Source organism: Macrosteles quadrilineatus, unplaced genomic scaffold, assembly GCF_028750875.1.
Source record: "Macrosteles quadrilineatus isolate MER2022 unplaced genomic scaffold, UCM_ALF_1.0 Scaffold_9__3_contigs__length_116548681, whole genome shotgun sequence".
Classification (NCBI taxonomy): domain Eukaryota; kingdom Metazoa; phylum Arthropoda; class Insecta; order Hemiptera; family Cicadellidae; genus Macrosteles; species Macrosteles quadrilineatus.
Window position 1 is genome coordinate 2,783,668 of NW_026542602.1, and position 27,948 is coordinate 2,811,615.

General features: G+C 36.6%; 2 protein-coding genes across 4 annotated transcripts; both read right to left on the reverse strand.

Annotated features, from left to right (window-relative positions):
- Window positions 1-25,999, reverse strand: LOC129002539 (breast cancer anti-estrogen resistance protein 1). Of its 3 annotated transcripts, none has more exons than XM_054430416.1 (8): window positions 25,524-25,999; window positions 11,989-12,261; window positions 6,277-6,415; window positions 5,574-5,827; window positions 4,782-5,055; window positions 4,046-4,269; window positions 3,319-3,552; window positions 1-1,775 (listed from the first exon to the last, which is right to left on the reverse strand). In XM_054430416.1, the coding sequence occupies exons 1-8, from the start codon at window positions 25,563-25,565 to the stop codon at window positions 1,392-1,394; spliced, it is 1,824 nt and encodes a 607-aa protein (XP_054286391.1). In that variant the 5' UTR covers window positions 25,566-25,999; the 3' UTR covers window positions 1-1,391. The 3 variants fall into 3 exon arrangements, with proteins under 3 accessions (XP_054286391.1, XP_054286390.1, XP_054286392.1); XM_054430415.1 differs by having other exon boundaries at window positions 4,782-5,058; XM_054430417.1 differs by lacking the exon at window positions 25,524-25,999 and adding an exon at window positions 13,190-13,316 and having other exon boundaries at window positions 4,782-5,058.
- Window positions 23,349-25,527, reverse strand: LOC129002540 (required for meiotic nuclear division protein 1 homolog). The gene has a single exon (XM_054430418.1). The coding sequence runs from the start codon at window positions 25,441-25,443 to the stop codon at window positions 24,274-24,276; it is 1,170 nt and encodes a 389-aa protein (XP_054286393.1). The 5' UTR covers window positions 25,444-25,527; the 3' UTR covers window positions 23,349-24,273.
- Window positions 26,000-27,948: the final 1,949 nt, after the last annotated feature.

The following is a 27,948-nucleotide window of genomic DNA, read 5'->3' on the forward strand; positions in this document are numbered from 1 at the left end:
AAAAGTCTACATAATGTAGTGCAATAAATAATCCTCTAAAAAATATATACAATATAAACTATACAAATACAAAAACTTATAAACATCAAAATCATTCAACAAAAATCTTTACAAAACTTAAAACAAACCTTTTTAGTATCAAAATAATGAAAACAAAAAGGATAAAAAATAAACAAAAACAACTAAAAATTATAGTAATTAAGTAAATCGACCATGAAGTATAAATTTTAAACACCTAACAAAAACTGATGAAAACATTTTTAAATTGACGACAAAGTACAAAACTTTTAAAGCTACTTAAATCTACTGTGTTACACTTCCTAAATAACCTAATAAGGTTTACAAGAAAAAAATAAACAACCTAACCTACAATGTTTTTATTAAAGCTTATAGAAACCCTAAGTGGGTTTTATCTTAAGTATTTTAAAATGATTAAAAGTGTTTTTTCTTTACAGTAGTAAATTATAATTCAAAACGGCCCTAAAATCATGATCAAAAGTAAATTGTATAAAATGAAGTCTTATCTATTCACAACCAATAAACAAGTGCTGCTAGGGAAGACTAAAATAAGTTCAGTTTTGTGTGTCTCTAAACAAAAGAGCAATAACTAACTATATTATATTAATGACTAAAGGATATTCATCCTAATACTATTAGCTTTTAGTCAACACTATTTTAAAGTATTATTTTTATTATAGTAATATTTATAAATATACAAGTCAACTATCTGGTTGTAACGAGGTTTAAAAAACGGTAGCTTATTTGGCAAAGTCAAATCTTTTATAAAAAAAAATCACCTATGACTATTAAATTAAAACATAGAAATCTAATGTTTGATTAATTTTTAAACCCTACAAATATCATTCTAGTACACCGAGATCCTTTCTTTATAAAGACAGGTCAGAAACAATGCCATTAAAAATATTTTTAAAGCTGTAATGATAATACTAAACGTAAATACATCTCAGCAATACACTTTAAGTGTAAAACAACTATTGATTTTGGACACTATAGAAGACATTCTATTTAAACAGAATAAAATTTGTCATTCAAAACACAGTAGAATGAGTAACTCATTATGTGGTCTACATTATACACTGTATCACTCATTTGTCGATACTAGGTGTAAAAGACGCTATAATTTACAACAAACTTTCCTTAACATTTTTTTCGTTCAAAGTGCTGGTGTTTGTGTTAGAAAACGGAAATTCAGTAACTGAAAACAGCCAACACTGTCGATGGCTCAGGTCAACATTCATTTTCATTCTAGCGATAATTTAAACACGGGTATGAGAGGTTAACTATTCTTCAAAGTCAAAGGAACAACTTACTACAGTCAACCTAGGATTTTAAGTACCACTGGGATCATAACTAAGTCTAAAAATAGTTTTTTACTGAGTTGCAAATTTTAAACTCATTTTGAGATCCCTTGCGAGGTGTGAAATGTCTACGACAGAATCGACCATCTCTTGAACCGCAGTGACACTCGGGAACTGCTGCGCAGCGCGTTTGGTCTTGTGTACAGTTGCAGCCAGGGCCTCGCTGAGCGCGTTGGCACACGCCAGGACCCGTGTACGCACATCAGAACGTGTAACGTTGCGGTGCACTGTGTCCCCAATGTGTACCAGCTTGTGGGCACTCAACACAACAAACTTGCCATGAGCTAAGAACACCTTGGGCGGTTGATTGTGTTCCACGGTCTGCAGGAACGCATCTATCGCGTGAGTAAGGTGTGCCGCGTGAGTTGTGCACTGCGCTGAGTAGAACGCCAACACCTGAAACACATTGTGGATTCCATATGATAAAAGATTTTGAATTATAGGCTATTACTGTTAGTTACTACCACTGTGCTTTGGAGGCAAATAATATCTTGTTAAAACTAACTATGTATCTATTAATGTTGGCATAAAAACAATGAATTAGATCATTATAACCATCCTTAATATAATGTGGCAGCCAAGACAATAACAACACACTATTTTGTGTTGCTATACTCCGTTCACAAAATTTAGGCGGTTGTACATGAAGAAATCTATCCGCTCCACTTGATCCTACCTTTAAAAAATAGCACATCTGAGGTTTACCAAAACATAAATCAGCTGCAACATATCTATATCTATAAAAGAGGAACTATGTTTGTGTGTGTGTATGTATATACGTTATGGACTCCGAAACCGCTCGACAGATTGTAATGAAACTTTCAGGCATTATTAAGCATCTTTCAAGGATGGTTCGAGTGAAGTTTGGTGCAGATCTATCAAAAGGGCTCTGCCCCAGAGGGTTTTAAGTGGGCCAATGTCAGACTTTTTGATCTACAATGTTTACAAATAAATATAATTTAAAAGCAGATGTTTACTTTTACCAACTGTTTTGTAGGTTTGAATAATTACAACATTCTGTATTAGCATTAGTCATGATTTGAAATAGTGCCACAGTGTTTCTACAGAGTGCAGCACAGAAAACTATTTTACTTTTGAATAAGTCCAAATATATTAAACCCCAATTGCAGCACACCTCTGCACTTAACAACGTTTAAATTCTCCAATGTTAAATATTAAAACATAAAAACCTTTATCAAAGTATTATAAACAATAAAAGGGACGACTTTTTAAAATTTATGACAACAGCTAATTTGCAATCAAAAGGTGAGTGAGCGTAGCGAACGAACATCAACCTGGAGGCGAGTTAGCGTAGCGAACGAGCTAACCTGAAAACAAGTGAGCACAGCGAACGAGCTCCAACCTAAAGGTGAGTGAGCGTAGCGAACGAACTTCAACCGGGACGTGATTGAGCCATGCGAATACTTATGAAGTTAAACGGGGCAAAGCCCGTGGGTACAGCTAGTACATCAATAAAAGAAGTGGTGGGAGAACTTCCTCTCACACAGTCACAGACTTAAGAGCAAGAGCAAAAATGTAGGTGTGTGGACCGCTTTCTCTTATTAGTGTTTGAGTTTCTTTCACACAAAATGCCATGGCAAACACAGTAATGAAAACAAAAATAAGCGAGATATCAAAATTTGTTATCTTGACAACAGGAGAACACTTTAAATATCCTGGAACGTTGTAGCATTAGGAGCTCATCTGGTCGTGAACTGAAGTTAGATTGTACAACTTCTGATCAGATAGCCTGGGTTATATTCTCACCAATCACCAATGGGTTTAGTGTTGTGATCCAATAGTATGGAGCCCACTTTGCAAAAGGTCCAACAATTTCTAAAACAAAAAAGGATAGCTCTCTCAGACGAGGACAGCTTTGTATTGAATAAATTCCTCAACTAAAAGCCGCAAAATAATTTGTTCTGTGCTATTCGCTAACCTGCATATCCGAAGGGTCAATTCCATCGTCTAGTTTCTTGTCACTGATTGCCATTTTCTCCGCCTCCTGTACAATAGCGTCGTAAGACTTGCGCAGCTCCACGGGCAACGCCTCCCGTATCTCTGCATTCTGCCTTGCTACTGCATCCTTGCTCTCTAGATTGACGTAGTCGTAGTCTTCCATCCACTCACCGCTTGGCGACGAACCTCTTTTGAACAATAGTGTTGCGTTTCCCTGTAAAACATTGATTGTGAATGTTTGTGCGCGTGTGACTTTTACAAGATTTTAAAATTTTGATAATTGATTTAAAAATGTTTTTAATTAAGTTTTTTTTTTAATTTTACATTCATGTTTATTTTTCATCTAGCAGCATTTTGGTAGAAATGCCACTACTTTAAACGGTACTGACGGACAGGAATCTGTTCCTGTCTGCATCTTTTTCAGTCAAGCATTGCAACTCATAACGTAGGTGAATAGTGTATATTTGCTGCAGGGTATGTGTATACATGGCTACCAACAGCCTTAACGCCAAAATCCTATGCCAACCATTTCCGTTCCGCCTCACTTTCTAAGTCTAAGACACATTCCAGTGTTTTTATTTTCTAACGCTGTCTGCGTTGATTGTTATTTCGGTTTAAAGTGTTTCAGTCGAGAAATCTACTCTAACAATGAACTTCAACTCTAAGGAACTGTTGGAAACAGTAAGCTAAATCGTAGGAATACACACCTGTATGAAGGAGGTGGCCTGTCGCACGTCGTCTGTCAAGGCCCGAGCACAAGCGACCAGCTGATCCAAGGAGTCAGGAGGGGTCGGGGAAACCCCCGTGTCTTCTGGCCGACAAAGCACTTCTAGCGACCACTGCGTAGACTCTAGCTGCGTGGAGACTTCACACACGAGAGTGTCGGCCTGTCTCAGCGCAGACACCAGCGGACGCAGCTTCACCACTAGGCCTGAGAGACAACAAGATGTAAAATATATTGGTAAGGTTGTGTTTGGTGCAATTATCGGTACTCAAAATGTTGGTATTTTCAAATTAAACTATATATACTTTCTGTTGTTTAAAAGGATTCCTGTAGATATTTACCATCACTGATTAATAAATACAAGTTTTCACGACATTTCAGAATCTGGGATCTGATCCCGTCTTTAGGTGGGAACAAACCTTGAACATAGCTAGATAACTACACTAGCCTGGTGGGGAAACAAAACAGTTGACACAACAAATGTTTAAGGTAGTGTGATAAAAAAAGTGGCCAAACAGTAGAAGCTACCAGATTAATCAACAATGCAACAACAATCTACGAGAATATTGACATGTAGGTTAATTTCCACCAATGTAACCAGATTCCTAGATTTTGAAATGTAAAAAAAATTTGTTTTACTAATCGGAAATCGAAAATGTGTTTAATAATCTTTTAAAAACAGGAATGACTTAGCACCACAAACTATATAACCACCTTACCTTTGTCTGGAGCCTTGGCAGCGTTGCCAAGAGCGGCCTCTGTGAACTGAGCCAGGTCGTGAACAGCTGTGCGGAGCCTCACCACAGCCAGCTTGATATCCAGCAATCTGGGCTCCAGCGCCTCCCTGGTGCGCCAGCCAGGTGTGACGAACGCTAGCAGACGACACACAGCTGTGGCAGCCTCTGACTCCAACCTCTCCAGACAGTCCAGTGCAGACGACAGCTCTAGAGGCAGCTCTCGTGGCACAGGGTTTGGTGGAGGCACGTCGTACACCTGCTGTCAAACATCATGCTCAAGCAACAAAGTAGCCAAACATTGATAATCAATAAGATAGCACTGCCATCAGTAAAGTTAAGCTATCTTGAACAAGAGTGGAGTCTATCACCTTCACGACAATTTGACTAAACCTCATTGTGATCTATGTTACTCAGTGCTCCTTTTGTAAAAAATGAGGTGCTGGAACTGTAATCTATTTAATGTGATTAGTACCTAGGCAATATTTTTATTTTTCCGAACTCTTTCCGCCCCAAAATTGAGCAATGATATTACTTTCTTATTTTGTACCTGCTATCAGGATGCTTTCTATCTTTACGACAATGTACAAATCTTAGATCCTTGTGGTCTACGTTGCTTTCTTATTCTGTCAAAACCTCATAGGACACAGGGACTACACCTGTTGCTATCAAGTAAACTTTTCACAACATTTTTTTAAAACCTAGATCATCCTTGTGGTCTATAACCTATGTGACTTTCCTTATTTATGAACACCTCATGGACTACGAGGACCATACCTGTTGCTGAAGCAGTGGCTGGGGTCCGGGTCGAGGTCGAGGAACATCATACTCCTGCGCCAGACTGGACCTGTTGCTGCCGGCACTCAGCGAATCCGTCGTTAGGGAGGAGAGAGACGAGGAGGGGGTGAGGGGAGGTACGAGAGGACGAGGTACGTCGTAACTCTCCCCAACTGACACCAGGGTGACAGGGGTCGGCTGCGGCGGCACATCATAGCTGTCACTGCCTCGGCTGTCTGTCCGTGACAACCTACCTGTAAACCGACAGTTGGATATCAGTAAAAAAAAAATAGGGGAGGTAAGTCATACGTTGTAACCCTAGTGTTACCCTAATATAACTTACCTACATATGTGAAAATTATGTTCAAATGATGATTATGTAGTTGCTGACGTTGCGGATGCAATGCAGCATTATATTTTAAATGCATGAACACTCCTCAACTGCCCGGAAAATCCTCTGTCGTAAACCTATTTTATATAATCATGGATAAATAAATCAATGGATTAGAACAAAACAACCGTCTTCCTTTCAAAGATATATTGATAACCAGGAGAAAAGATGGAACACTAGGACATTCCACTATTACTATTAGTATTAGTGCCTTAAAAATGAACTGCTGCATTACATCGGAATCGTCAGCAACTACAACATCGTCACCCAAAGACCTGGATTTACCAAACAGATGTGTCAGTCTAAACTCACCTTGACTCTCAGGTGTGAGTGCGAGGGTGTGGGTGGTGGGAGGAACATCGTACCTCGGCTGTCCCACGGGTGACTGGGACTGTCTGTTGGCCGGGAGATCGTACAAGTACACGTCTCCAAACTTTTGTGGAGTCAAAACCTGTAACCATAATGCTGTTTAAGGAGTAATGTCAAACACCATGATAATAAAATACTTAGCAATTAGTAGGTTAAGTTTAGTCAGTAAGAGAGAAAACTGAGTATGAAAGTTTAAGGCCAGGCAAGAGTAAAGACAATAAGTCCATAATAGCTGATTGTACCACATGCAATTATTGGTTAAATAAACTGCTATGAGTACAGTATATTTTGGACGAAGTTCATTTTAAAGGCTAATTTCTAAGTAAACAGTTATGGAAATTATCATGTGGCTTTTAGTGGAAAGGAACAAATACTCATATTTATTTGTGCTTGAGCTTGAATGTTTACATACACGGGTTTAATTGTTACGTACACTTTTAACTGAAATGGTGACCATACGAAGGTAGGTATTTTACTTGTAGTCTTGTTACTGACTAAGGCCGACATGTCCTTAGACAGGACTGTTCATTAATAGCCCATACATCCAATGGCAACTAAGGCAACCAAATTTACAAATTGGTCTAATTATCATGATAGTACTGCGGATAGTCGTAGTACTCACTAGTGCAGACGTTAATCCACACCAGGGAGTATCGCATCCACAGATCATGCCTAAATATCCACAATTCGTGACCTCCAAGTATAGCTGATTTAAAATGAAAAATGTTTTAAATGTTATAAAAGTGCCTTATAATATTCACAAGATTAATTCAATTCAATTCGATTAAGGTTGTTGAAAATATTAAAAAGGATTGTTTGTACAGTTTATAATTTTTTTACTTCTAAACTCATGAATACTTGTTTGCTTAGGACTACATATCAGTGCATTTTCTCATAACCGAAGGATATCAAGGACTACAGGGTATTACAGCTCTGTTGGCTATTAGTATTTATCACCACAAACACAAGACAGGTTCCACGTCGAGTTATTAAATTGGATAATACTTGCACAAGAAACTTAATATTCCATTGCAGTCTTAACTTTCACTATCGTTCGGATACATGATTGTACGTGAAATCTCATTTGATTTACGGTATTCAATATTGTAAACAAGAAATTAAATTAAATGAAAATTTGTTTGAACTAGAACAAAGGTTATTCACAAGTAGGAGACATGTGGCTAAGTTACCTGTACAAGAAATAAATCTTTGTTATTTTATATGTTGAGTTTTTTTTCTTAGTCCATGTCATGTCATATCATTTTACATCCAAGAATCGGGACCAATCTTGTCACTCTAGTACCAAAGTCTACCAAAGTTGTTGATCATATATTTTCTTCTTATTTGAAGGTAAATTTTACAGTGCACTCATTCGCCTTTTGTAATACCAGATGATAAGAAATAGTTGTTGGATACAGTGTTTAATTTGGTTTAACTAGTTTCAAAGTTGGTGAAATAACTGGAAAAATTGCTAACATCAAAGACTCACTTTATTTACTGGATACAAACATCCCTTAAATTGTCTTCAGTACTTCAGTTGACATAAAAATAGCAAATCTAAAGGGACATAAGTTAAATGAGCGGTTTATTTTCTTTGTTGATAGTAACTCTTATTAGTCTTATTTCACTTTAACTTGAAAAAGCTTCCAAGTTGTTCAATATTTCTTAGAATCTATCAGATACTTTAGATTTAAAAGCTTTATATTGCAATTTATTTTGATAACCGAACAACACTGAGCATCTTAAGAGCTCTTCAGAGCTGATATCTTACAAAGTTGATTTTGTTATAACAAAATAATTTAGGTGACAGATCAAAGTAGTTTGGCATTTCCCTTTCTACACTGTATGAAAGAACCATAACTTCTTCTTTGGTATGAAAGAACCATATTTGGTCCAAACCTATTAAAATTTTAGTGATGTATGTCTCAGGGAAGAAACAAGTCACTTTGTACGCTGTGCAGTGATAACCAAACGGAAATTAAAAAATATAAAGTCTACGTACCAAAGTCTACAAATACTATCTCCATACCATCATACTATCAGAATACCAATTAATACCGGTACTGATAATTCTTAATACATTACTCTTACGGCCATTTAGTCATCTATTTGTTTAAACAATGTCACAAAAGTAAAACCAAATTTAAAAAATGGTAGGTGTACGTTTTGTATTTAAAAACGTAAGGTGATGCTAAATTTAGTTCTCCTTCATATTGTAATCAAAACGGAAAGAGTGAATCTACTTGACCCCATTGTACTAAAAATGCATCAGATAACTCGTCTGTCTATGACGATCTGTATGTTGAATATCCTACAAACGAATATTTAACATTCAACATTTCCTGTACCCGTGGTATATTACCTGACGTCAAGATGTCATAACCATGACAACGACCTCAATGCAGACCGCAGAAGTGGGTTTTATTATGGTTTAGCGCTGTACAGTAGCCTACGTGTTTAACCAAACGTCAAACTCAAACTCTAAATACAGACTGGCTTAGTTTGATTACCTCTCCTACCTAAGTTTATACAAATGTTTTTGTTCTGTATTTGGAACGAATCTTGTAGAGGAGGCAATTTTATGCTTGTTTGTTATTCTGTACTATTTTGTTTACTTGATACTCAACGACAAGCCCACCGTTTATCTAGAGTTCGATACGAAAACAGTCACTCCAGCCCCTAGTGATGAAATACTGTTATCACAATATGCTAAAGTTCTCAGATAACCCATTGATTAAAATTTGTGCCTCTCTTTAATCTATACGTTAACCGATTTTATTTACACTATACAATAGGCTGCGTATTTTTCGTTCACTACCGTACAAACGGCAAAGAAATGCATGCATCTGTAGAATAGCCGACGTTAGCGTCGTCTGCAAAGGAAGAAAAAACCTCGTTTGCCGAATCAGGAGATGAGGTCTGAGGTCGGACTTGGACAGTGACCTTGGAGTGAAGCTGGAATGTCCGGTACATCTGACCATCTGCTGTAGGTACAGGTCTTAAGCACCGTAAATTGAAAATACTCTATACATATTTAACATCCTCATCGATCAGCTACAGACAATTTTAAGGTTAGTTTCGTCCGGTTCGCGCGGAAAGCGTTATTTTGATTACAATTAGATTATAATAAATTAACAATTTTTAAAACAATTTCAACCAAATAAAACCATATAGCTATAAAAAATAGCCCCTGTTCTGGTTTTATAACAAAACAATTTAGTACAAATTAAAATAAACCTAAAATAAGAGAAAATTGAAATTAATGTCACCAATAACTCTTAATGTTACCAACATAAAAAACGTATAAAAAATAGGCTTAAGATTTTACAATAGGGTTGGAAGTTGTCTTGTAATATTCAAAGAAAGTCAATTTATTGTAACATCAGTACCATGTTAAACATTTTATTTTGAATATTCAAATGCATACTATGTATATGGAAAATTTGTATCCGAATTGAAGGTACAAAATGGTAAAACTGTGCACAGTGATTCAGTTTAAAACACTATTTCCTTCTTGGTCCATGATGCTGTTAGTTGTAAGTTGATATGACAAAATATGATGTTGTAATAACTTGTCTTTTCGTTTTAGCTAAGTAAGTCCCTAAGGTCCCGGGCTGAAAACCCTCCAACCTCGAATGCATTTTATCTACGTGAAAATGACAACATAGGCCTAGCAACTAGCCTATGCCAGAGAGAGCGTAGCGCCCTAGGATGTGAAGGTGGGTCATGTCATAAGACGTTGTGACATGCAGTAGTTTCTGCAGTAGTAGAGTCTGCTAGCTACTTCAGTAGCCGCCATCTCACAGCGGGCACGTTTGTTCCAGAACGTGCGGCGAATTGATACATTCTAGGAACCCTCCATTGTGCCACACTGCACACCCGGATGTATTGTCACGGTTTGCCACTTCGCTACTGTCTAAAACTTGTCACTTTGGGCTACTCGCTCCTTCAAACGTACTGTATTGTACAGGTGAAAAGTTGCAACACAAAATTGAAAAATTATCTTTGGAACTGTAAAACTAACAGAGGTGGGTGGTGTTGGTGTCGTTTTGTATCGGGTTAAAATGATTATAACATACTACATTTTTAGTCCTAAAGCCTTTTTGTAAAATCAGCTTTATCTAATTAAGGGATCCAATGGAAAAATTATGGTTAAAAATCTAAATAAAAAAAAACACCTGGAGAGTTTCATCAAAATCGGACCCGGCGTGTTTTCTGTTGTTCTGTACACCTCTACAAACACGGTTACACACAGACATAACTTCGAAAACAACTTTTTTGGGTTCAGGGGGACCCAAAACCAAGTTTCCCAGTTCAGCTATACAGAATTGTGACCAGCTCATGCTCAGCTGATCCAGTGTTCGTGTCTCGACCATCACGGCAACGCGAGATACAGCAGCAGCAGACTACAGTAGGAGTCTAGCCAGAAGATGTATTATACATTACTGTACCCGCGCTCCCATTGTCTGTTGTATTGTATAGCCTGAGTCACAATGCTCGAGTAGGCGTGCGATGCGCTTATACGTCGACCACCGCACCAACAACAGGTTTTATTCTCATGTATCAAGTTGCCCGTTTAGGAGCTCGCCGACGCCGATCTGGACATTAATCACAGATGCAAGAGCAAAACTGTACAACTTCCGTGCCGGGGTATTGTGATCCGGGATTTATAGCTCTCCACTTGGCCCGCAAATAACGTCTATCTTCATCCCTTGAAGACTAGAGAAGAGGAACAGTTGTCAAAAGTTTATGACCTGGAGTTGATTAAGGGCAATGATGATTTTTAAAGACACTCCCAATATCAGTTTAATTCTGCAAGCCTTTTAGTTCGAAGTCCAGGTTTCTTTTTCCTTGGGATTTCAACGCAACTACTTCTGACTGATTGTGCATCTTCACGACAAGGATCCATCATCCATCCCGGGAGCATTACGATCTCAAGGTAACTTGTGTTAGTTAAGAATTTCTATACGATTGTTCACCGACTTCCTCCTTGACCACTACTAGCTATACCTTTAGGTCTCGTCCAAATGACCAACTGATCCGGGCACTCATACTACTTCTGCTGCAAATCCTTTTGACTCTTCCTGGAGAGAAAAAGCTTCTACTGTTCCTCTACAATCAGAAGTCAATAGGCTATACCAACCGGATTGTAGTGGATCGCATTATCCTACTTTGCTACTTTGGAAGATTCGGCAGCAGAAAAGAACAGTTCGGGAGTATTTTAGAAATTAAAAAAAGTAGACTATCGGAATCATTTCAAGAAGAAGACCGCCACTATTAAACTTGCCATATGTGAGGGTTAGGTTTGTACAGGTTTTAAGATAATATCCATCGTCTTCATTTGCATAAGACAAATTTGTAACAGTAGCAGTCCTCTTCTTGAAAACAACACCAAGATTTAACTGAAGCAGGAGAAATAAGCAGGTCGGGAGTATCTTAGCAATTAAAAAGTAGACTTCAGATTATTTATTTTCAAGATGAAGACCGCCAATAGCCCACTACTTGCCCTACGCAAGTTAGGTTAGGTTCGGTCAGGATAATTCCCATCTTCTTCATTTGCATAGTAAACATTTTTAATGGTGGAGGCCTTTCTTAAAAAAAAAAAAAAAACGAATATCCATCGGAAGCATAAATAAGCAACGGTAGTTCCCCTACCTTGTTGGGTTGCACGTGCCAACTGCGCCGTTTCCCCTGGCGCTGCAGCGTGTTGAGCGAGTTGAGCTCCTGCTGGGCAGGATCGTACACGCCGGGCAGCAACCGCAGCCTGTTGCCCGGGCAGATACCCTGTCTGCCCCTCAGCGCACACAACCACCATCCCTCTATGCCCGCCGTGTTCTGCTCCAGGACCGTCAGCACGTCGCCGCGACGAAACGCCAACTCGTCCGGAGACTCGGCGATGTTGTCATAGAGAGCGCGGGCCACGCAGTTCTGCAACAGAAAAGAATGGTTATGGGCTTTGACTATTCATAGAACTATCATGTACATGTTTTGTCACAAAAGTTAAATCAAAATCGACGTAGTTGAATTGAGAAATCGACAGGTTGCTGATGGAAATTACTAGTTTCTGTAGAATTAGGAAATCGAGCTGGTCTAGTAGTAGAGCGCAGGACTTGGGTTCCTGAGGTCCTGTGTTCAAATACCGCCACTAATGGATTCTAAGTCTTCATGAAGCGCTCCTTGCCAGATTCAGGCATAGCCAGGACATAGCTCTAAAAGAACTCAAAACGTTTTATGGTTCATTGCCTATCAGAGGATGATTGTGCAGCTCCTGACTTTGCTTTGCACATTATTTCGGAACAGAGCCTCATAACGTCAACATCGGGTGGAAAGAACATATCAAACGAGTGAATAAAATTAAATGCCTCAATTGGGAAAATATAGTGCTGTAACCCCGACTCAAAAATCCCAATCTTAGCGATATCGGTGGAAGTTTAAAATTACAAGGAAGAGAGATTTAGCTTTGTATTCAAGTTAGTAAATTTGAATTACCGTTTTTTTAAAGGACGGATTGCGGCGCTTGTCCAATTAAAATATATGCTTTTTTAAATTTACTATACTTTTTAGTATACCTGTGCACTAATTTAGGATGCTTTCCAACACATTGTGGACCAGTATGATGGAAAAATTGACGTTTGTTTCTAAAAGTAGATTTTTAGATTATAACAACACATTTGATTATAAAATCAAAACAAAAAAGAAAACAATTATAATTAATGGTGAAATGACGTGCAACCCACCCCAGTAGTTTAGTGTATTGCTACAAATGTAAACGAAAATAGGGATGGTATACATCTAAAAGTAATCTTCAGTACATAAAATATAAATAAATAAGAAGCTGCTAAATTAATCACAATACCTCCACAATCATAATATTGGATCCACTCCACGCGCCGAACAATCCGACACTGATCGCTCTTCATTAAATATTACGTAACTCCCAATTAATATTTTAACTGCCACTAGAGGCAAGTGCAACTATAGCGCGTGATGACAATAACTAGTTTATCGTCTTATCAGGGTTTAACGATTAAAACACACTCGTACAACAATGCATGTCAGTCAGCTGACTAACAGCTGATCATTGTTGAGCATTTATCCAGTGAATTTAAAGTAAATATATTTGAGCATAATCTCTCTCCTTATAAAGTGCATGATTATGGGTATATGTGTTGCGACTAGTGATGTGGGCCGGGTAAATACCCAGTGGGTAGGTAAATATAAATTGGGTTTTTACCTGGGTATTTACCCCAGGCCCGGGTAAATACCCAAAAACTGGGTATTTATAATTTGTATTAAAGTTAGAGAAGATTGAGATGTTTTTTTGCAATTATTACCCTGTAAGGATAGTAAAATGATAATAAAATGTGTTAAACATAATTTCATATGGTCACTACTCTCATTTTACTTCTCGGTATAATCGCCATAAATACCCAGGTCTGAGCATAAAGCATAAATACCCTGGTCGCATGGTTGCACTGGTCCTGACTACTTATGATTTTTTAAATTTCTATGATAGATATATTAATTTATTTTATTGAAAGTGAAGAAAAATAATTTGTAAAGTAATAATTATTATTTAGAAAAACAGAAAAATTTAACCTAGTAGTGGCCTATGTGTAAACAACTTAAGAAAATAATTAAAATTCAATCTTTAGGATGGCAGGATTTAATAAAACATTTTTTCTAGATCTTTTGTTGGTATCAATGGCATGAAAAAAAAACTAATTTCATAAACTTGTGATACAAAAATTTTTTGGGGACATCGGTTTAACCGGAAAACCCGTTATCCGGACTAGCCTCGGTCCCGAGGAGTCCGGATAAGAGGGAGTCTACTGTACTTTCAGTATTCTGCAGGCTTTGGGTCTGTCTAGCCTTCCAAGCCATTTACACAATACAAATTTTAACTATGATAATTCAATAACAGTAGAAGTAGGTTTAGGTTCACTATTTCTCTGATGAGGTGTTGTCTTGATTTCATAACAAAAAAGTGCTAAATCATTAAATAAAAGGTACTAGCAAAGCTTCAAGTCACTGTAAAAGGTGTTATAGACTATCCTAATTTATCATGTAATGATAACAATAACATATTTAGGGGTAAATATAAATGAATTTCAATTGATTTCATAAATACCCAAAATACCCGGGTATTTCTGGATTTTGGGTATTTACCCGGGTAAATACCCAGGGTATTTACCCCGAGTTTTAAATACCCGGGTATTTTACATCACTAGTTGCGACTAATATGACCATGTGATTGGTACAGTCTATGTAACCGATACAACTACATGATAAAAAGGTTCATACAATTAATTTGGAGTTCATAGTACTTTTACAAACACATCAGCGTCTAAGGAGTTTAATAGAGGTTTAAAGGCCTTATAGAGGTTATTTTTTTAGAACGTCCCCCAATGACTTTATTCTGTATTCTGTGACACGACATAAATGTTCATAATGTTTCAGTCATGGTCTCTCGATTCAGAAACACAAATACCGTAGGTGCACATTAATATTATTTTGACATTCCTCCAAAAGTGTAAATTCTACTATACCAAATCCAATCATAAATACAAATAGCACCAATCAAGTCCAATTTACGAGATTAGTAGTATCGAACGAGCAACGTGAAGTGTGTAATTATTTGTTGGCGTCAGCAATCCGTAGCGGGTTTGAATATATTTCCATCAGAACCAGATTACATTTCGCGCCAATTATAAGCTACAGTTGGAGTTGGATGTTGGACGATAATTTAACACTGGATAACTGACTTGAGTGACTTGTATTTCCAAATGTACCGTTAGTGTACCATGTTATAAAAACAGTCTTTGTTATGCAATATAAAGGGTAAACCTATTTTATTAATTTAGATTGTTTATATTGAAAGGATTTTCTTAACTGTTTTTTATCACAAAATATTTAAAAGGTGTTTAAAAAATAATAACTAGGTATGTCAGCTTGTGGATACTGTATTTAGAAGTGTTTGTACAGTAAGGAACTATAATAATTGCAGATTTTCACCCTTAACAAACATAAGGTACTTTGAAGCCTTGACATACAGTATACATTCAACGACACCTTCATTTCTATTTTATCATAGTTAATGTTTTGAGTAAAGGAGAGGGTTAGGGTATTTTTCTTTTAGAAATGTTCATACGGGATTCGATATGATTCTTGTTGAAATAAAAACAAATTTAAAGACGTTAAATGTGACGAAAATCACCTTTAACCGGACAGTGCGACCTCGAAAATTGTCTTCAGCTGTTTCATAAGCTGATAAAGTTGATATTGGCTTCAACGAATTAGCCTGTCCGAAATTAGTAGACCTAGCCCCAAACTCCACTTATTCTGAACCAATATCCACCCCCAGTCATTCTCCCCTACAAGACTGGAAGGGCGGAAACGGAGCGATTAGTGGGACGCGGAACAACCGAACAGGTCCAATCTGTGTCAAGGCGGGAACCCATATATGGAGGGAATTTAGCAGTTAGCTGGGCCGCGGATAAATAACTACTGGAGTGTATGTTGTTGAAGGATAAGAATCCTTTAACGTTATTAGGGAAGTGTAATAGATTATTTCTAGGGCGTAAGTGACTGTTTTCGACCCGAATTCAAGTTTCACTGAAAATGAGCGAGGTTGAAAAGACACTTTTTGCCCGTGTGATGAATAATATTTTTCGTCAAATTCAATTATTTTGAACGCAATCAAAAAGCTGTTCAGTAAGTGATTCGATCATTTAGTCCATTACAATTTACTAACCACAGACAATGGAAACCAGAATTATATTATCTGTGGTCTTACTGTACCTATATTATAACAACGATATGTCAAACTGTTGGCAATAATGCTACAATAAGACACAACTGATTAAATAAATCGATAAATAATTTTGATACGTGCGATTGTTTACAATCGAAAACAGCTGATTTTACTCCCTAGGGAGTAAACGAGCTACTTTAGACCGGCTGTTTTGCTGCAGTGTGACGGGAAAGACGTTGTCAAATCTATATTAAAACGTCGAAGTCATAAAATAGATGTGCCAGGAGTCATGGACATTATCATAGTCAACAATGTTTGTAGTCTATTTTTAGGTAAGATCCGCCGACGCGTCATGCATATTTATTATTGCCTTAGTCATCTTATCCTTGTAAAAACCTGTAAGATCATGACGAACTAGTTATGTGAGTGACGAGGTACGCTTGAGCGCACGGTTGGTATCCACTAAATATTTTGCTAAGACGAAGTCGACAGTGCAAAGAACGCCAAGATAATGATTGTAAACATCAAATCACACCCTGCGTAAACCGGTTTTGGTTCGTAAACAAAACTTTAAACTGCCTTTTTTTCATCTGATCCATAAGGATCACAAACATGAAAGGGATTAGTTTTTTATATAGGTACGAGGTTGTATTTATTCTTTGAGAATAATAGCAGACCACAAAGAATACTTGAACAAGAAAAATAATACTGTAGTACCAATCTCAATAACAAGAAGAACACACGACTGGACATAACTGGATACACATTATATACTATAATAATTGTATCTATTTGATCCATCAAAAGGAGTAAAGCTTTTTTTTATTCGACTTTTCAACAAAATACTAGGTAGACCTATATTTCTCATCTAGGCTGTTTTTACGTTAAGAGAGCAATGTCCAAAACATGAAATAAACTGTTCATCAAGGCCAAACAGAAGAAACAACTAGTCTACAGCAATTAGGGTGAGATGACTCATCGTCCACCCTATAAAGGAATATCTGACCCTCGGAGTTCGTCATACAATCACATTAGTGATAAGGGGAACTGGGGAAAATGGACCAGATACAGGGGAATGAAGTGACTAAGCTACCTTCCAGATGATGTCCACATTGTACAGAGAAAAACAAATATTCGGGAAGATCCAGTTACAGGTTTTACAATTTAAACATTAAATAAATCACGTATCACCCAAATGTCATTGGTTAAGCTTTATTAATTAATGGTCATGACTAAGAGACAGCTGATCTTCGTCAGTGAAAAAGCTACACAGATCATCTCACTCAGTTCTACACCCACCCTTCAATATTTAAAATGAATTAAATTGCTTGCTACATTTGTATAGGCACATTTAATTTGTAAGATACTTACATTAAACATGCAAACTTAAATCTGTCAAATTATCGCCACGCTCTACACATTTCGGAAATTTTTATGAAACTTATCATAACTTTAACCGACATGAATTTATAGTAAAACTCTCTAAATTTAATTTTTGAACTTTTGGAATTAACGGGAGTCGATCAACAAGAAACAGACAAAATCAGCTGATTGTCATGATCAGCTGCTTACTCAGCTGTTACGGACATTAGCGAAGGTCAGTTATATGACCTTGAACTCCATCGCTTTAAATGCCTGTTGATACGCTATGAGATTTCACTGATGCAAACTCCATAGTTATTTTCTTAGGCGCACTGCACTTGGGCACAAGCCTATAGGGGTTCAACTAATCATTTAATTAGTAGTTTAGATGTAAATTAAACACAACCTTGAATATTTAAATCATCTTTGTTAATCAGCTAAAGACGTTTTAAGGAAATTTTTCCATTTACAAGTAGGCCTACATGAATAATTACTTTTTACATACTATTTATTGTTATTTCACCAACGTTAGTAACCAAACGGCAAACATCCTTTTTGTCACCAAATAAAACAATCTACTGTATTTTATTCTTGTTTTGCGGTCAATATGTTCAGCACGAATTGTCAAATTCACATTGAAAACATTTTCTCAGCGCATAAACGCCTTGGACGTAAAATATGTTACAGAAGCATATTATCGATTAATAAAATCAATTATTGTAACACTTCTTGTTTTTGCCCTTACACGTCACAGTTCTGGGTGAAGTGAAACCCCCGATAAAATTTGATTGACGCTGCAACAACATTCTCACAGCTGTTTTCACTTTCGTTGGTCTGTTTTGGAATGTTAGCGCCCCTGTTTGTTTGTTGCCCCGAAACCCATAAACCTAAACCACCCCTAAACGTCGGCAAAGTTCGCTCGGTCTCGTGGGAATTCGGACAAAAAACCTCACAAGCGCCGCGATGAGATTCCTGAGCGCAAAAACTGTCGTAAAACACCAAGAGACCCACAGTCCATAGCGGTCCATTACTAGCAGTCCATGCTCGTGGACTTGCTCTAGATGTTATACGGTTTTGAGATGGACGAGAAGTTATTGAAATATATATTTACGTGAAACAATAAGGGTTTTCTATGTAAAATCCCATTTTCAACTAATATCAAATTTTTACAATCGATGTATCATTTTAAAGCTTGTGATCTAGCGGCTAGCGCACCTGCGAATGACAATTAAAAACATTTTCTTCGTGGCTTCTCCCTCCAGCGTTTTATTTAGTTTACAGAGTCTCAAAGATCCAGTTATGTTGACTAACTTTCATTTTAACGGGTTTACATTTGAATTGTAATTTAATAGCTGACCGTATAGTTGAACGTTTAAACACTGGGAGATTTTTAAGAAGAAATTCAGTTTGTGAAAATGGATTCCAAATATGCAACTTTCATTGTCAGTCGTAACTGTAACCTATTGCTATATAATGAAAAAAATAATAATTTTTGTAAATTAGTAGGTCTAGTTTTAATAACCTAAAAACCCTTCTTGAATAAACATAATTTTTGAAAGGTAAATGCACCATTCGTTTGCATCGGAAACAAGTTTTGAACCCTATAAAATGTAGGCCTACAATTTGTACAGGACAGTATTCTACCTGTTGCTAGTTTAATATTGAGCACACAACCCGTGCCCAGCGCCAAGCCAACCCATGCAACAATGGAATAATTCACAAAACGTGCAACAGCTCGGTAACCAGTGTTTAATATGTTGATGACAGGCTGTGGAACATACGTGGGCTGGGCTTTGTTTTAGGCCTCACCCTAGTTAAATAACAGGACATGGGTATGTTTCAAGGAACGTGGCTTGCTGCATGGCAATCGCAAGAGTTAAATTACATTACAGAATAGCAGTAAAATACTGTATGTAAGTGTAACAAGATATGAATGGTATGATATGATTCAAGTATTCGAGTATACAACGTTTTGGGTAATGGGGTATATTGGCGATAACCTCATTCGAGTGTCGATAAAGCCATTTAAATGTGATGTCACTCGATGGGGCTTTGCATTTAAAATTTTTGAGCTGCCCCCAAATCAAATACAGTATCTCTTATTTAGGGATCGGGGGCAAAATGTTGATACATAACGACTAGAAATTGTACTTTTATGATACATAAATTTGTAGATTTCCTAAGTCCTAAGTATCCTAAGTTTGCCTTACCCTGTCTACATTGACTATTTATTATTTACTACATCGCCTTCATTTTGCGTCGAGGAAATTTCAATAGTGGTAAACATAGTCAATGTGGTAACTCTCTTCATGAAAAAACAACATGTACTATGTACAAAATCATTGATGACATTTTTTAGGAATCCTGATGACTAGGCCTACACATGATGATTCAAGTTTATTGGCGGACTTATCTTGACAGAACGTGAGTGTGAGGCGCCGCCAGTTTCATTCACAGCTGGGACGATGACGTCATCTGATGACTCATTCATTCTAGTAGAACCACTTCCGGGAACCGGCGATCACATAGTTTGATTATCACTATCACTACTGTAGCAGTCTTTTTAATCCTCCTAGGTAGCAGTTTACTTGAGAAACATCTTACAACTTGTGACAAAAGTAAAACAATTAATTATTTATTGTTCTAGTTCATATATGGTTCTAGGTTGTCTACACGTTTACTTATTTTAATTTAGGGCAGATTTGAAACAAAAAACCCTAGTGTTGAGTCCAGAGAGTTCGTTTTGATTAGCTTACATGTGATGTACAACATTTTTGCCCAAACATATTGCTAAAGTAAAATGTTTAACTTAAGTACCTAGTAACATTGACTAAATTTACCATCAGCTTTTAAACTGTCCCAGTTTAAACTGCTGATCTAAGCATCACACAGATCATCAAACTCAATTAATTGTAGCCTACATTCTTTTCTTTACGATATTCAGCTCATGACGATAGTTGCTGTGTAGCGTTACTTATGGTTATGATAACGGGACGTGACCAAATATTTGGGGCTTCATATATATGACGTAACAAAGAGTAGCGTTACAAGACGCTACATAGAGTAATGTAAAGAATGCAGTTCCACGGCAGAGCAGTGTGCGACACGATACGAAGGTCGCATGACGTCACAGCTCACAGGTTCAAGGAACAGACAGACGACACTGGATATGTAACATGTAGCTATTCCTGGACTTGCGGTCAGTGTCTTTGGGCTGCATGCTACCGAGCAACTTGTATCACTGACACTGAATTAGATACTGCAAATACATTTTTTACTTTGTGAAATCTGATCTGTTGAAAAATAATCATACCGATGTGTTTCGATTAATTTTCACTTGACCAATCTGAAGTTAAATCTTTCCTTTTCATATTGACTCACTTGTTGTTTATTCGGAAGAGGTCTAGTGTAATTTGTCGACCAATAAAATACTTTACATACTCTCTTCATATTTCTCGTCCAAAAATGACATTACATTCAACCAGCCATTTTTATAACATAAATTTGTTCCCGTTTCTAAGCCAATGAAATTGAGCGATTGCAAATTACGCTATCAAATTAAATGAGCACAGATTTCTGTTAACTACGCCAACTTGTTATCCAAGCCAAACCGAAAAGAAAGACGCATGCTATAATGCTGTTGCATGAAACATAATCACAGTGACAAAATACCAAGGGAGAAATACAAGTTAATATACCATAGTAAGAAACTCCATTAAACTATGTTCTTAATGATTAAGACATTGGCTGTATCTTATCCTTATAGATGGGGGTTCACTTCGCTATCCAAAGACCAAAATAGCTCTACTGCACTGCTGCTAAGGGGCGGATCAAGTGATATAATTTTCTGTTTTTCTAGTGTTTTTGCGCGTTGGCGGACTTCACAACACATCTTGCAGACGACAAACATATGCTGTCTGCACACATGTTCACATTATTTATTTTCCGTCCTTATCCGGGTCACATCCACATCCTCATCCCATCATGGGGCCGCGTGGTTAAATTTATACATCGGTTATTATTTATATCCCAAAATAGTTGTAAAGGCAGAATAAGCCATATAGAAGGGTTTATAAAATCCTACAAACGTAATTTCCAACTTAAACACCATAATAATCGTCTCCAGCATATTTTATTACTCACTTACTCACTTGAAAAACTTATGACTGCTAGTCTGACCATACTACTGGACCGAATTACACGCAGGCTGGACAAAAAGCAAGGTCCTATATATGTGCAGGTTTTATTTGTATTTTGAAAAAATTATATTAATTGGGTCAAAAATGGAAATTGAACTTTTACTATATGGAGATTTAACATGGGGCAAATGTTTAAGCTTACGACAGCCACCCACACCATACTACTGGACCGATTTACACACGGATTGTGCCAAAAGAAAGGTTATCGGTCCTATATGTGCAGGTCTTATTTGTATTTTGAGAATATTTATGTTAATTGGGTAAAAAATGGAAATTCAACTTTTCTTATGGAGATTTTACATGGGGCCAATCCTATATTATTATTAATGGACAAGCTTGTTTATTGAAAAATTTTTACTCAGCTCCTGTGCATCGCAGGGAAAATCTACGCATATTGTAGGAAAGATATTTATATTTGCCTTTAGATGTGCAGAATCCCTTTATAAAATAAAATAGGGCTAAAAAGCACGAAAAATGAATTTAAAATATACAAAAAATTAACATTGGCCTTATGGGTTGCCATGTTGGTGACCAAATAACAACAAATTATAAACAGAAAATCTAAACAAATGGAAGAAATTCCAATCACATGTTTTATTTACAGAGTAGGGTGAAAATAGAGAAGTTTAAACGATACATACTTTTGGTTGGGTTTTCGACCACGGGGCGAGCTCTAGTTAATATTTACTTTCTTCTTATACTTGTGTTACATTATTGTAACTTAATTCTATTTTTAATCGTCTTGCACAGTGCGGTTTTAATTAGTTAATTTGTTTAAAATCTTAATTGTTTTTTATGACCAATCCTTTATTGACCCGTCTTCTTCTGTCATTAGAATACATTAAAATGATTGAAGAAGTTTACCATCTAATATAGTATTGTTATAAATTTTCATAGATTATTTGACCTAGGTCTATCATTCACGTTTCTATCTATAGCAATTTAAATTGATCTATTGATCAATAAAAAAGAAATTTTTTTTTCAACCTATTGAAAAACAAATTTTTCTCAGGGTAAATAACTATTATTAAATACCGTTGAGAAAATTGATCTCTACATGTGGTTTTGAAAGAGTTAAAGCTGAAAAGGGAAATAAAAACCTATGTTGATCTAGCTTCTTTATCAGTCGAGGTATCAGTCACCCCTCTATTGAAATATAACAAAAAGTTCACAAACCATGTTTAATGATATAAATATCATTGTTTCAAACCATAAAACCATTTTAATGGTCAATTAAGCTTGATTTTTAACCTGAATTATATTTGACTATAGATTAGACATACTTCCTCAAATAAAAGATGCTACGCAGCAATCTCTATCAATTAACTAGAGACAATAAATGTAAGAACAAAGCACACATTGTAAAATATATGGTATGAAAAAGGAAGAATTAACCTGAAACCAGCACCTTCAAGCAAATTTTTTGACACATTATTTTACTATTTTTCACTAAAAAAAAAACTTAGTTAATTTTCAGCAATAGCTGATCTATAATCTAGTAACTACCCTACCTATGTTATTTTGAAGTAGGTAGCCTATATTTTTCCCCATTATAAAAACTATGGGTAAAGATAGCAACAAAAAACCAAGATCAAACCGACAAATTTTATTTTTAACAATTGAGAAAATACAAAACAAACATTTTTTTTTTAGTTCAACTTCTATATCTGTGACAAAATACACACCTATAAATAGTTGAGGAATATAAATTAAAAATCAATTTTTAAACCAATAAATTCAACAATACAAAAAATAAAAGTATGTAGCCTAAGGAAACTTATTTTAAATAATTTATCAACCTCGTTTTTTATAAGAAAGAATCCATTTGGGTGTCGCAAAATAATTTTTAAGGTTACTGTAGACTCCCTCTTATGTGGACACCTTTTAACCGGACTACTCTCGGTAGAAGTGACATCTCTTTATCCGGATAATTTTAATCAGCAAATAGGCTAGGTTTAACCGGACTAACTTAGATCGACAGGAAGTGGGCGGTACTGAAACGACTGTTGTTGTGGGAAAGATTTGAGACCAGTTTCTAAATACAATGCTCTCCTAATTTTAAGTCAAATACTGTATAGAGTAACTTATATGCATTTAAACAGTCCGTTTTAACGAGATTTTGGGGACGTCGGTTTAACCAGAAAACCCATTATCTGGACTGGCCTCGGTCCCGAGGAGCCCGGATAAGAGGGAGTCTACTGTATATTACAGGCCTAGGTATCTTTAAACTTGCAAATATTTAATAATATAAAGAACAATCATCATTAAAAAAATGTATCTGGATAATGAGGACAATTATCACTATGAAACATACATAGCTTAATGTAGCCAAACGGTAACTTAGTTCATACCAAAGTTGAAAAGGCAACAGTAGTTGAAATATTAAATAGACTAAGCTAAATGTGATATTTAAAGTTATTAACCTACTAACAAATTGGAATCGCCAAAGGCTACATAGCCTAGATTTATAATAATAGGCTAGGCGAACCTACATCTTTAGCTTGATATAAACTGATATAGGTCCTATTAAGCGAGTTCAGGAATTTCCTTTAGCAGTAGTCACAATACACATTTTATCCTAACTAGTAGCCTTGATTCCAGTCTTCTGTTAAACGGTAGCCACAACTACTTAGATGCATGAATAATTTCAATGACGACTTCAATCATAATCAACACTATTATCATCCATTCAAGCCTCACGTGATGTCGATCGCTGAGGTGGGAGGTTAGAAGCTCCACTAGCTCCATACAGTGGTTCAATTTCTCATTCATTACTCTCGTCCTCCGAGGGATGTTGAAGTAGTTACAAAGTTGCAAATAAAGAGTTTCAAGATCGTCGTTTTCCCAATAAAAATCTGGTACATCCAAAAGATCTGATGATAGATTAATGGAGTGGCGGAGGGCAAACAATTCCCCGGTTTTGCATGTAACCTCTTTACGAGAAATCCTCAATTTCTTGCCACATTTCAGATCTTCAACCACATATTCTACCGAGTCGATGTACTGGTTGAGAGATGCTTCCCATAGCGCTAGTTTTACAGATAAAGACATGGCGTTAGAAAGAGTGAATTTTTCCAGGTCGATCTCCATATTACTTCTACCTTGTGCTTTGCTTAGGCAAAAGTTATTAGCGATTATCTGGCTCTTCTTGGCGGTGGTTGTGTAAGAATAGGTCATGAGTTCTCGTTCATTTAAGATAAGATCTTTCTTATACGAACCTATTTGATATCGCTTCAAGAAATCCAGAACACTTAAACATTCCAACTCCGGTGTATTCCAGAAGACAACAGATCCTTCTCTGAAGAAAAATATATGCCGGGGCTCTGGAGTCACTGGGTAGTTGGCAACCGCATGTATAACATCAGCACCACCCTTCGACAAAGGATCCTCCATGGATTCAATAGGTTTGTACACATTTTGTTCAACCAATTTCTCTTTGATCTTTTCCAGATTGTATTCCTCACATGTTGCATAAGCGGAGACCTGACAGGCTCCTATACCTCTTTTATCCGAAGTTGAATCTTCCGGTGCTATCTTCCTTCGTTGTACTCGTTTGGCTTGTGTTTTCACATTCTCACTAAACTGTCTGAAGCCAACTGTTAAAGAAGAAAGTAATTTTCTTTCTGGAAGCTTATTTCCGTTGCCCGTTAAAGGCCGGTTAAGGTTATTAAAAGTAGAAAATCCGAGAAATATGTATTGTCTGTGACATTGAGGCAATGAACACCAATTAAAGAGGAAAAATTTACCAAATCGGGCATTAGAAAATGATATATTTCTTGAAACTAACGCCATCATTAGACAAATGTACCAGGAGTGATATTAGGCCTAAGGATTAAAAGTAATGATAAAGTCTATGACTTCCAGGGCTTTCTTACCTGGGACAAAGTAAGAAGTGGGCTATCTTGCAACTGGGGCATTATGAAGTGGGTAGACGACTACTTAGAGAAGCTTATTGTTATCCATTCCAACAAATGATTTTGCACTGAGTTGACATGTCTTCAACACTTTTATCTTGTTTGCATCAGAGAAAACAGGTGTTCCAAAAACTGTTGTTATGTAGGCCTGGTGCATCAATGATGAAAGTCCTTCCTATCAACCTCTTGTGGGTTTGAAGAATCTACACTGCAGCACTCAAGTCTTAGCAACCAAACAGACACGAAAATGAACACTAGAACACTTATTGATAAGTAATGAACTCGTTTTATAGGATCAGATGAAACAGAAGGAAGAGAACGGCTGTGGATGACATAAAAAACTTGACGACCAAACTAACTATGGCAGCCGACAAAATAACCACACCAATCCGCACCACCGAACTCATCCACTCCGACTGAGTCCGACTCCGCCTGCCCGTTCCGTTAACCTCGCAAGCGCAAGCGCAACTAACTCCACTCTCCACTCCCACTCCAATCCAAACTCCGTCTCAATACCGTTCCGTGACCTGTGTTCCAATTTCAAACAGCTGTTCTGTTGTTGTGGCCAATCAAGTTTTTGACGACCGTCTGTTTATAGAAATTCTTCTTCAGTAACAGCTCCAGCTACTTTTAATGTAACGGTTGTGAGATGTCACGCTAATTAATTGTGGTGGGCAGTTGTTTCTATTTCTGTTACTTTGGAACGAACCCGTTGATAGATCGATTATCACGCTAACTATTCGAAGATGTGCTTGTAGTCAGATTTTTTTTTAAATCAGATTGTCATACCGTACTTGGTACAGTGACGTGAAGCTGGCCCGCCCATTCCAGCACACTTTTTTTAATGTATACAAAAAAGTGTGCTAAAAGTGTGCTCTTTATAACTGCTATTAAAAAAAGTGTGCTCTTATAATAATGATATAATCAATTGTATTTGGGCGGGCCAGAATCACGACTGGCCTGCCCATTTCAGCTACAGATCTATAAACCATACCAAAAAACTGTGCTGAAAGTGTGCTCACAGGAATCATTAATAAAAAAAGTGTGCCTCCCCCGTTACTATACTAACAACCCCTAAATGGTAAGGGTAATAAAATGACCCAGCCCGCCCATTTCAGCTACAGATCTATAAACCATGCCAAAAAACTGTGCTAAAAGTGTGCTCATGGGAATCATTAATAAAAAAAAGTGTGCCGCCCCCGTTACTATACAAATAACCCCTAAATGGTAAGGGTATAATAAAATGACCCAACCCGCCCATTTCAGCTATAGATCTGTAAACCATACCAAAAAACTGTGCTGAAAGTGTGCTCACAGGAATCATAAATAAAAAAAAGTGTGCCGCCCCCGTTACTATACAAACAAACCCTAACTTGTAAGGGTAATAGAATGACCCAGCCCGCCCATTTCAGCTACAGATCTATAAACCATGCCAACAAACTGTGCTAAAAGTGTGCTCATGGGAATCATTAATAAAAAAAGCGTGCCGCCCCGTTAGTAAAAAAATAACCCCTAATTGGCAAGAGTAATAAAATGAAGAATCCTGTCTACACCATCGTGAGATTTTTGAAGGCCTACTTCCTTCTTTGAACTACTTTTATCTTACTCTGCCAATGCATTATTTGTTGATTAACGCCAATTTAATTGATTTTGCACACCCTAATTTTGCAAAGGAATTGTAGGCCAATAACTTAGATGATTATTATAGAAAAGAAAAAAAGGTCTCAATAAAAAACTTAAGTCCCATGAATAAAGGGAGTATATTTATTCGTACAGTTGCTGCAAATAACCAAGTTATTATAACAAACATAATCTTAAACATGGATACAATACTTCCCTTAGAAGGGTTAAAGCTTAGCATTTAATAATTTTGTCAATGTCTAAAACCACAGCATTCAGTTTCGGTAAATGTATCCAGGCTAAGGTAGCGATAGTAATTTAGGGTACATAATAAATTTTTTACGACAAGAAACTGGTAACCTACAACATGGAATAAACAATTATAGGAGTATAAGTTTGAAATAAATATTTTTTAAATTTATCAAGATTACTAGAGTATACTACAGTAAAATATAAGCTTGCTAGTTTTAGAAGAATTCTTCGTAAAGTAAAGATAACAATTAATCTGTTCAAATGTATGGTAGAATGTGCCTGGCCGCCTGGCTTTGTATATAAAAAAATATTTCCCAAGTGTATGCATGTTGGTTTATGTTTTGAACAGAACTAGGCCCACACACTCCTTACACTTTGCAAATAAATGTAGATTATTCAAAATCAATAGAATATATAGATTATCACTGCAATCTTAATAAACCATAGATTATAATGGTGTAACCCATTATCTATTGAATTCTCTGAATAATTTTAAGTATAGGTGTACCATAAT